The sequence below is a fragment of the Nuphar pumila genome, chromosome 6, assembly GCF_984573655.1.
Source record: "Nuphar pumila chromosome 6, dmNupPumi1.hap1.1, whole genome shotgun sequence".
NCBI lineage: Eukaryota > Viridiplantae > Streptophyta > Magnoliopsida > Nymphaeales > Nymphaeaceae > Nuphar > Nuphar pumila.
The window spans coordinates 103382673-103393790 of NC_143254.1; the positions used below are offsets into that span (position 1 = coordinate 103382673).

Below are 11118 nucleotides of genomic sequence, written 5' to 3' on the forward strand. Positions count from 1 at the left end.
CAAAAGAGAGAAGAAAAGTCCACACCTAGGGTGTCTAGCTTAACAACCTAAAAAATAACATAGGTCAAAACTTAGTTGAGTCTAGAAGACTTGTATAGGGAACAAAAGGAAATGAAAAAGGAAACTCAATATTTAAAAAAATGTGAATACAAAGTATAGAGCTAAATTAAATCTTGTTAAATGAAGGGTCACATGAGAAAAGTGAATTCAATACTTTGAAAGCCTTTGTTCAAATTTAGAGTTTTGAATGTTTATTTCTTAGTTCTATAGTGGGGCCTAATTCTGGTTGTTTAAATATAAAGACATTAACTTAATTTGAGTTGAGTTTTTACTTAAATGGAGGTAAATAAGATTATATTATAGGTGTTTTTCCCTTGCCTTGGAGTGGAAAGAATGTCTTCTATATTATCTGTTTGTTTTCCTACTGAGTGTTACAAAATATTAATATTGGCCTATTGTTCTATTAAGTGTTGTATATAATCTGTCTTAATTGGGTAATTGGGTTTGTTATTTGTTCTTGAGAATCATTTTGTATGGGCAATCCTTGACTTCTCCATCTATTATGTTCTCTAAAAAAGAATATGAAAATTCATTTTTTACTCATTTACTATATATATATATATATACTATTTTTAGTTTTAAATATGTTGATTTTTTTATAAGATTTTTTCTTAAAATTCAGTTTTTTTGGTATCATAAAATTTTCCCTGGCTAAGATCTTCTAGGGAACATGATTGGTAACATTGTAAAAGAAAATAACCAAGGGTTTTGCAAGAAATTTTCCCTTCAATTTAATTTGTTGGTTCATTTACTTGGTGTCAAAAATGAAGCTCAAATATTTATCCCCATAACCACTGCAGGGTTCGCCCACATCGCCAGCGGGATGGTTGTGAGGTTGTTGAGATGAAGGCACCGGATCAAGCCCTACTGGTACATGGGTGTGTTCGTAGCTTTCAGAGTGGGCCACGTGAGACAGGGTGGCCATGGGGGCTTCACCCAGGGCTTTCTTCGCTTTGGCAAGAGTTGCTCATCCTAAAAAAAAAGTTTGTCCCCCATAAATCTAGGTTTCCTTTACTTAGGGATGTAAACAGAACGGGTATGAGTCCAATACCTAACCGAACCGAACCCATTTACTCAGGTTTGGTAGAAAACTTAAGAACCGATTAATAATCGGATGCAGGTTTGGTTTTGAGTTTTGTATTCAAACCTGAACTCGAATCCGACAAAACCCGGAACCTGATCAAAACCTGATCCGATTAAGTGTAAATGTTGGGTTTTAAGCTAGTCGGTTCCAAGTTTAGTTTTATTTAATTAGATCCAAATCCGAATCCGAATCCGAATCCGAATGCGAATCCAAAACCGAACCCGATTAAGTCGGACTTGGTAATGCCTAAACCCAACCCGAGTCCGACCCGTTTACATCCCTACCTATACTTTTTTTGGGGTAAAGGTTTTCCTACACACCACGCGAGCCGAAGATCGGCGCTGAGAGAGCTCCGTGAGATACAAAAATAAACCTAAATCCCCATCCATTCATCTTTTTCCACGCTTCTAATAACACATCGCTGACCCTCAACACCCCAAACGCCTTTCTCTCTCTCTAAACTCTTTCTCACACTCGCCGCCACTCTTGGTTGGGTTTCTTTGGGGTTTTTACTCCTCTCAGCCTTCTCCCTCTTCCCTGAAAAAAAACCCATCTCAGGAGTCTCTCTCTCTATTGTGTTGCTGGTTTCCCTGAAAATTTGTGACCATGGACTCTTCAGACCAAGCCAAACTTTTCATTGGTGGGATTTCATGGGAGACCAATGAAGAAACCCTAAGAGATCACTTCAACAGGTATGGTGAGGTGGTTGACTCGGTCATCATGAGGGATAGGAACACAGGGAGCACCAGGGGTTTTGGGTTTGTGCTCTTCTCTGACTCCTCTGCCGCTGACAAGGCCCTCCAAGACAAACATGTCATCACAGGCAGAACAGTAAGTCTTTTACTGACCCACTACTTCTTTCTCTCCATTTTCCCCTCTCCTCTTCTGAAAAAAAACAACTGAGACCATGTTCTTATTTTCCCTACCTTCTTCTTTTTTTTTTTTTGGTTTCCAATATAAATAACTTAACCCTTATTTTTGTTCTTCTTCCACTGTTGTTTCAGTAAATACAACTTAGATTCTTTTTATTTTTCATCCTTTGTTTCAATCAAAACGATTGAAAACACATCTTATTTTCTTTTTGGGTTTTTGGGTGTCTAATATAGGTAGAAGTGAAAAAAGCAGTACCTAGAGGGGAACAACAACAACAACAACAACATAATGGCACGAACAGAACAAACAGAGATAACAACAACGGCAACAGTAATAATAACAACAGCTCTAGTAGTGGTCAATTTAGAACAAAGAAGATTTTTGTTGGGGGCTTGTCTTCCAATTTAACAGAGGAAGAGTTCAAGGGATATTTTGAGAAGTTTGGTAAGATAACAGATGTGGTTGTAATGTATGACAGTGCCACCCATAGGCCCAGGGGTTTTGGTTTCATCACTTTTGACTCTGAGGATGCAGTCGATAATGTAATGCAAAAGAGTTTCCATGAATTGAATGACAAGCTAGTGGAGGTCAAGAGAGCTGTTCCGAAAGATGGTAATTTAGGGAACCATAGCAATAACAGTGCTAAGATGGCTGGTGGTAGAGGAGGGTATCTGTACAGTAATAACCATGGGGCTGGTATTTATTCTCCATATTGTCCAAGTTATGGGCTTTTCCCGGGTTATGTGCCCTCACCTCCAATTGCAGGCTATGGGAACGGGAGGCTCAGTGTGTACCCACCGCCTGTTGCCGGCGCTTTTGGTGGTAGTGGTGGTTATGGTGGAGGATACCCTATTGGAAGTTACGGAGGGATTCCCCCGCAGGCTGCTGGTTATGGGGCTGGTTTTGCTAATGCCCCTCCAGTTGGACCACCTAGAAGCCCTTGGAATGGCCCTGGCATTGTTTCACCGAGGCAAAGCCCCGGTCCTTTTGGGAATCCTGTTTATCCTTATGCAAGCAATGTGTCACCTGGTTATATGAATGGCAGCAGGTTTGTGAGGACGAATGCTGGTGTTCGTGACTCTCGTGGAGGTACTGCAAATTCTAGTGGGAAATGGAATCATGCTGGTAAAGATCCGAAACCCACTTCTGGAAGCAGTGGAGGCGTGGTCTCAGCACCTCGGGCTGAAGGCAGGAAATTGGATGACAATTCTTCTGGTTACACTGGAAACTGCGTTGCAGCAGGCATGCAGAATCATGGGGGGCCGGATCCACGATTTAGGCCTTACCCTGATCATGTGGGATAATGTTTCACTGTGTTATCTCAGATATTCTCTATTTGTGTTTTAAGTGCTTTCAGGATTGGTAAATCCTTATATAAATCATTGTCTGTGTTTCTCTTTGTCTACTCCATTCCTTTTAATTTTTGGTAGTCAGTCATAACTTGCGTTTTTTGTTTCTGTTCTGGTGTACAAAAGAATATCTTTTATGCACTCCTATTTTCCTTAGCATTATGGGTTTTGTCTAGTATCTTTTAGGTACGGGTATATGTAGAATTCCTGGTGATAATTTGAATGCATGTGCTGTTCTATGATGAATTTGGACAAGTTTTGAAAATTATTTTATTTCAGCCAGATTTATTTCTTAACAACCAGTCAAATGCATCTTGTGTTTTCATTTAGCTACTAAATAAAATTTGCTTGTGACAAAATTTGTATCATGAGTTGCTCAATTAGAAATTGAATCAAACTCTAGTATCACTGTTATAGACTATAGATATTGTGTTACCTGGGCTGAACTACCCAATATGGGAAATGAATTAATTTATCAGTATGATGTTTAAGAAGCACCCTACATAGGAAAGGAATTTGTAGTACCAATCTGTTAACTTTGTTATATAGCTTCATATTATTCAAGTTTCACATGCTTTTCTCTTATCTGTGCCTTGCAACATTCAGTTTTTTGCTTGGTCTATGTGCACATTTATGCTGTATGTTGTACATCATCAGGCTTGCTTTTGAAACTATTTTAACAGACAATTTATCCGAAAATACAATTTATTCTGCCCTGCGGAGAAGATATGGAAATGGGTATTTAGTAACTATAGTTGTGTCTCAGTCTTCAAATTTATGGTGGGTGTACTAGATGGTCATTAAGACTGTTTATAGGATCTACACTGAATACTCATGTTTAGTATTAGGTGCATGAACATCAAAATGGTAGAAATCAATTGGCCATAAGTACTCCTCAGTCAGGCCTGTCCATCTTAGGGCTGGTAAACGAGTAGAACGAACTGAACAGGGCATGTTTGGGCTCAGCTCGTTCATCAGTCGACTGAACTCATGCTCATGTTTAGCTAAGCTGCGCTCGAGCTTGGTTCATCCCTGAATGAGACAAGCTGAACACGAGCTGGCTTGTGTAAAAAATTCCATGTTATACACTTAAAATGTATGTATTTTATATTTACAGTTAATAGGTTATGTATATATTTTTCCATGCATCTTCCTGTTTATATATATTATCTATACAAGCTCACCCGAGCCTAACACCCTATGTTCTGGTTCAAGTGGTTAAGCTAAATGAGTTGCTCATGGCTCATCTTGCCAGCTATACGAACTTATTGTGAAAGAGTTTGTGACAAGATGAACCGAGCAGAGTCATGAGCTGCTCTATTCATTTACCAGCTGTAGTCCATCTTTGTTATCTTGTCAATTGTTTCAGCTTTCTGCATGTCTCACCTTCCTTTGTCCTCCTAAACTGATCCAAATTTGTAGGATGTCAAATTCAATCTTTAATGGCCCTTATTCCTCATGTTACTGATCCAAATTTGTAGGCTGCCAAATTCAATCTTTAATGGTCGTTATTCCTCATGTTCTTGTTAACAACTTTTTCTTTTCCTGGACTGAAACATCCCTTCAGTTTAGCCTCTCTTCCACCTATCACCTTTTTTTCAACATTTTAATCATGTGAATTTGAACTATTGTTTGCTCATTTCTACAACTTTGAGATGCTGAATATGTCTGCCCCATGATTCCATAGTTATCATTGTAAGATGGGTAACGTGCAAATGTTAGCTAATAAGGGGGAAACGAGTAATTCCTCGATGTATATTTGGTTTAAGATTTAAGAAGAAGCTGTTCCTTCCCCTTATTTCAAAGCTATAGTAAAGCCCAATAGTTGCTGATACCCTAGAACTGGATCCATATGTTTAATATATCATCTTTGCTGGCTTGCATATGTTTCCCCAGAAGAGTTGCGGGACTGGTTAAATCTGAGGCAATATGCTTATGAACCTGGGTAACATTGACATGAACTTGGATTGCAAGTTGCCTAGGATTGTGGACTTATGGGACCCTCTATAAAGGAGCGACTCAATCCGTCCATGGGCAGCCCTCTTGAGGTTCACGATATTAACACATTGACATGATGCGCAAAGATATCTGTTACTGTATGGCTCTGTGGTAGTGGGTTTCTTAGATCTTCTATACAGAACTATGACTAGCATTATGACTTGAAGGTATGAAAGAGATTGTGTGCATGTGCCCGGCCACAATGGAGTTATAGACCCAACTAGGCTGCTCAGTTGAATAAGACAAAGCTACTGCACTGAGAAAGCAAGTGTTGAACTTGTCTGTTACTGCTTTGTGAAGTTAATAGAAATCTCTCTCCCAAAATCTTGTTAGACATCCTTTTCGTTCTGAATAAACCCTTCATGTCTGTAAGTGATGGCATGATATAATGATTTACTTTTAGATTCTATTTGCACTAGCCTGTAGTATCTTCCATCCCACGTGATTGTGCAGTAAAAGTTGGCTCTGCAAGCATATCTGCTAATCTTGAGATGGGTGGTTTCTTACAATGCTGCTATGTTAGCAACCTTCATTATAAAATGGGAGAACAAGGTTGATATTAGAACCTTGTTGCAGACGGCCATTAGCCCCCAAGCATCAATATCATTGTGTTCTTTCTTTTTTTCGAACTGATATGATGTTTCTATTCATAATAATAAGAGTTGGAAGGCATTACTGTTGTTTGCAAGTGATCATAATGAGAAACTTTTAGCTCATTAGGCTTCTGGTTTCCAGTTTACCTCCGAGTGCTAAAGGTCTTAAGATGACCCTGTGACTATGAGATATAGCTAACTTGGTTTAAAATCAAAGGATTGTTGGGATCCATATCATGTCATCATCCATGATAAATTCTCAGATTTGTTGGTCGATTCTAAAATTTTCTTTGCAATTTCTCTTATAACTGTACAGTATATGAACTGCTTACATATGGTTATTTGTCTAAATGCTCAAGTTGGAGTAATTATTCCGTCAGATCCTGCACCAGTTGACTGTAATTCATAGGGAAACGGCTATGAATAATGTCTAGATGTCAAACATGCATTGCAGTGCCGCCACCATTTTGGAAGCTTGGGTTTAGCAAATCCCCAAGAAATTGGATGGGATTTGTCATCCCCAAATCTCTCCCATCTCCTGAATCCAACTACAACCTTATAGAAGTTGCAGTTTCCAACTTAGCGTTTGATGCTCCTCTTAACACCGTTGAATTTCGTAGTTTTTTTTGATAGCCAAGCTGGGATTAGGCAGACCCCTACCAGATATCTCTTAAGCCCCATGTGTCTGAGGGATGTGAACCTGGGCCTTCAGCTTGGCAGAGGACCCCGCTTAACACCGTTGAATTTTGTAGGTGCTACCTTGGAGTTGCTTGTTGGCAAGGAGGTGCAAACTCCAGTCAGTTACCCAAAACCAACGCCCAAACTGTTATTGAATTTACCAAATGTCAAGGTTCCCAAATCCTGCATTTGGCAAATCCAAGTTTCGGCATTTCATTGCCAAATGCTGGTTCTTAAATGGAGCCTTGAAGAAATCATAAAAAAAATATGCAACTTTAAACTTAAAAATAGTCATAGCGACTGTTCTCCAGAAGAGTTGAGATCAAATGAGCGGTTAAGTGATATGGCAAAGTGTCATGGCCAATTACATGACAGCATTGCATGGGACCCACACGGTTACAGAGTGCAGGCCCCACATGAAATGCTCTCCTTTTTTTTAATGACGAGGAACTCTCTCCGAAGAGAGGAAAACTCTGGGTTGGGCCCCACAACCACCCTGCTTTACGTGGCCCACCTCTGAAAGCTACGGACACAGTGCGCCAGTGAGGTTTGATCCGGTGCCTTCATCTCAGCACCTTCACAACCTGGTGACCCCGCATTTGGTTCTCTGTTTTATTTGCACTTTGTATGGTGTTCCCCTCATGATAGATCCAGCTGTGCTCCTGATTCTAATGGTTATGGATTCCATAGCCTGCACTTGCTATAATTATCCAATAGCAAATATAGAAAAAAAGTATGAAATATCAGCCACATATTGAACTGTTACCAAATGTAATGCATGATTGAATGTAGCATTCCACATAGGTCAAAGATTGTCCAAAACACACATGTTTTCATCACATCTTATTGAATTCCACTGTGATCTCTTATTTTGAATCCTGAGGCTGCATGCACCTGACTGAGGAAAGGCTATTTTGCCATGTGAACAAGTACTTGCTCTGTGGCAGAGGCCAAGCCAAATTCATGCTAGTGTTCACGTTATATGCAGCGTTGCTGCATGGTGGGCATGCAACCAGCTGCTTGACAGCCACCCATCTTTGCATTTTTCAGGATGGGTGTAGTGTCCATATTGAGAAATGTTGAGATGGATGGTTATCAGTCAGCGGAGCTGCATGCTAAAAAGTTACCTCTTCATTCTATTGAAGTAATGCTCATACTACCCTCTCTCCTCAAACATAAAAGGTATTGGATGCCGAACCTAGAAAGCAAACTTTAGTTGCTTCTTTGCAAGCAGGCGCACGCATATATATATATATATATATAGAGAGAGAGAGAGAGAGAGAGAGAGAGAGAGAGAGAGAGAGAGAGAGAGAGAGAGAGAGAGTATTATTAATGTATTTAACCCATTTTATTATAAGATTCACATTACAACTAGCATTCTCTGTGGTGCTAGTAGCAATTCAATGGGGGGGAGTGTGTTCAGTCTTTCGAGTGATCTATGCACATTGGATGGGCTCAGCAAGCAAAGCATAGAGACGGTCCCTGGACTCGTGCTCAAGCACACCAAAACCATCCTCATACTCATACATGCACTGTGCCACCCTTGCAATATTCATAGACACATCGAGGAAGGAGCGAGGGAAAGCTTGAGATGCCATCTCCCTGTTGAGCCTCCTCCATGCATCCCTGATCATGTTCCTGATATGCTGGCGTGCGGCCTCCTCTGATGCCCTTGCTTCTTTCATGTAAATCTGAATAGATCTTGGTAGGCTTCCTCTTCCAAATCCAACCTTCAGTATGCAACCAAAAAGGAGAACAGAACCAAATTAGCAACATTTGTTTCGATGATGCTTACTAAATAGTATTTGCAAGAAATTCGTTCCTCATGATAAGAGAAAAAGAAAGGACCACAATTAACAATCTTGTGATTGTTCACGGTTTTAGTACCCTTGATCTCTGGAGATCAGCAGAAAGGCGAAGGATCGTTGATGACAACTGCATGATGTTTTCAGACTGTAGGCGTTGGATTGCTTGTTCGTCTAAGTTTTGGCTTAGGAAGAAGTAGGCAGGCAACAGTATGGGCCCTGTCATAGATGTGCGTATGTTGCTCAGGTACTCCTCCAGCCTTGGCATTTGTCCACCGCGGTGCCACCTTGCTTCCACCAAGTATGATCTACATACACTTACCCACTAAAAAACAAACAAACAAACAGAATATACCACATTGGTGGCATCAAACTAGCATCAGACATGTGATTCCATCCATGGAACTTAAATAACTGCATGAAAACCAGAGAGAGAGAGAGATTACAGCTCTCCTCAGATGTGTGGTGATATCCCTGCCGTGCTTCTTGAGGACGGTATAGGAAATCTGATTGGTGGTGTTGTAGAGAGCCACATAAAAAACTCTCAAGGATTGTGGTAGCTGCTCTATTGCTTGAAGATCCCACCTATCATAATGTTACATAATTTCATGTCAGCACCAGCTACATCGTAATCAAAGTATATATATACCCAAACATCACCATCTCACCTCTCAACAACCTGCACAAAGCGTTCAAGCTCCTGAACTGATTCATGCTCACCAAATATGTCCTCAATGGTGGTCATCAAGTAAGAGACTCGGGCAAGTTCCATTCTATACTGAGAGAAGTGGGGCTCGAACATCTTTCCAACAGCCATGAAGTAGCTCTCAACCAACCTATCCCTCGCAAAGCTAATATGATCTGCTAAGCCCAAGTCCCTCCACCAGCTGAAAATGGAAAACCATGTTTCTTGGCAAGATTAGAAAATATGGTTAATTTAGGGAGTACATTAGCATCTAAGTTAGGAGATCAACAGACCCACCATGGACCCGCTCACATTAAAAAGAGAAATTAGTAGGCTAAAAGATTAATGTGCGCGAACGATTACCCTGATAGCTCCCTAAGTTCTCTTTGGTGGATTGCCTGCACAACATTGAAGTCCAACCTAGCCAATTCATGCAGGACTTGGCTCCTACGGTCAGTCCTCTCAAACAACTCAATGTACTCCCTGGCCTCCATCCTGCGAACCCTTCTATGGGAAGGAACCTGCAGGGCGCGCTGCACTTGCCGAGCCAGACTTTGGTCCACACGGCTTACCCTGGCTCTGAGATGCTCGGTTGTGAAAGTCACCGCTTCTTCCAGTATGGTTTCTCCCTCATAGGCTAGGTGTGCTGCTTCATAGAAGTTCAGCAACCCTCTCACGTCTTCGCTCAGGCTTTCCGCGAATCGCCCTGACTGCTCTCTAAACCTGCTGAAGACATCTGCCACGAAAAACCATTTCAAAAATTAGCTCAGTGGCAGTGCTGAGTAATTAAGGGCTAAAATCACTAGCAATTAGCACATAGTGCATATATACCTGCAGAAACACTATAGCCATATTGTCTCAGTATCCTGAATCTAAGAGAACAAGAGTAGAGATCCTCAAATCCTCTGGTACTAGTAGATATGACATCTAGGACTCTCCTAATCTCACTCTCAAAGTGGTAGGCTACACCAAGTCGTTCAAGAGAATCAATGAGCTCCAATTGAGACCTAGGCTCAGTTGTGGACACTATCATTTGCCTGACTTCCCGTCTCAATTCTTCAATTCTGGTCCTCTGTGACTCAAACTGCAAACATTTTACATCTTTGAGTTTAATCATATTAATCTACAAAAAAACCAACCAAAAAATTGAGTTTGATCTAATCAAACTTACTGCTGAAGCACTTGTAATGGACTGGATGAAGTCATAGTTCCATAGACTTGGTTGGTATCTCGAGGGCCTCCTTTGAGGTGTCGACCCACATTGTTGAGCTCTGGTGGCACATCTCACAAGGGTGGCGCACCATGGCTTGAACCCTGCCTTTGTGCTGGGTGCAAGCCTTGGTGAAGCAATGGAGGGAGCGGAGAGGGAGGCAAGATGGGCAGCCATTGCACCAAGTGTGTGATAATGTAGGGCTGAAGAAGCGAAGAGTTGCTATGTGTCTACAAAGGTTGGTGTCTAATTTGAATGACTAACACAGGCTTGGCTTGCATCCTTATATAGATTTCTCTACCACTGTAGAGCTGATTGGTGGTGTTTTTTTTGGTCGAGTTGGAGCATTTCATCAAAGACCAACCTCTTAAAACAAGGTGCTTACTTGCACTGTAAGGGTATGAAACCTATATCGTTGTGTATGAATAGAATGCATTGATGCTTCACGGTTCTGCCAACCAGTGAAAGTTGATCCATATCGGCTGCTGCTCGCCACTTAAAACCGTTTCCATCATGCAACATGTAGAAGTCCAACACGTATTCCAGTTCGTAGAGCCCTTTTCTTCTTGAAATCTCCTGTTCTCTGTGGTGTGTTGGTCTGTCATCTGTTCTAGTGGGAATCTTTCCGAGTTTTATTGAACAAAACTCTAGGTTTGTTCACCGTGCGTCCTTATCACACCCCACTCATCAACCTACGTTATCTCTTCACACCATAACTCATGATAGGTAGCAAGGATAATAGGACAATCCAACAAATGTAATATATGACTTGCACACAAACTC

General features: G+C 41.0%; 3 protein-coding genes across 3 annotated transcripts; 1 reads left to right on the top strand and 2 right to left on the bottom strand.

The window, feature by feature from the left end:
* Positions 1-1545: 1545 nt before the first annotated feature.
* LOC149835484 (heterogeneous nuclear ribonucleoprotein 1-like) lies at positions 1546-3525 on the top strand. The gene is made up of 2 exons (XM_090008540.1): positions 1546-1975; positions 2251-3525. The coding sequence occupies exons 1-2, from the start codon at positions 1751-1753 to the stop codon at positions 3319-3321; spliced, it is 1296 nt and encodes a 431-aa protein (XP_089864666.1). The 5' UTR covers positions 1546-1750; the 3' UTR covers positions 3322-3525.
* Positions 3526-8022: 4497 nt separating this feature from the next.
* On the bottom strand, positions 8023-8643 carry LOC149835485 (terpineol synthase, chloroplastic-like). The gene is made up of 2 exons (XM_090010549.1): positions 8523-8643; positions 8023-8365 (listed from the first exon to the last, which is right to left on the bottom strand). The coding sequence occupies exons 1-2, from the start codon at positions 8574-8576 to the stop codon at positions 8072-8074; spliced, it is 348 nt and encodes a 115-aa protein (XP_089866675.1). The 5' UTR covers positions 8577-8643; the 3' UTR covers positions 8023-8071.
* LOC149835486 (alpha-thujene synthase TPS3, chloroplastic-like) lies at positions 8584-10512 on the bottom strand. The gene is made up of 7 exons (XM_090009596.1): positions 10297-10512; positions 9957-10209; positions 9489-9861; positions 9109-9327; positions 8887-9025; positions 8659-8765; positions 8584-8614 (listed from the first exon to the last, which is right to left on the bottom strand). Exons 1-7 carry the CDS (start codon positions 10510-10512, stop codon positions 8584-8586), a joined length of 1338 nt encoding a protein of 445 aa, XP_089865722.1.
* Between the last annotated feature and the right edge of the window lie 606 nt (positions 10513-11118).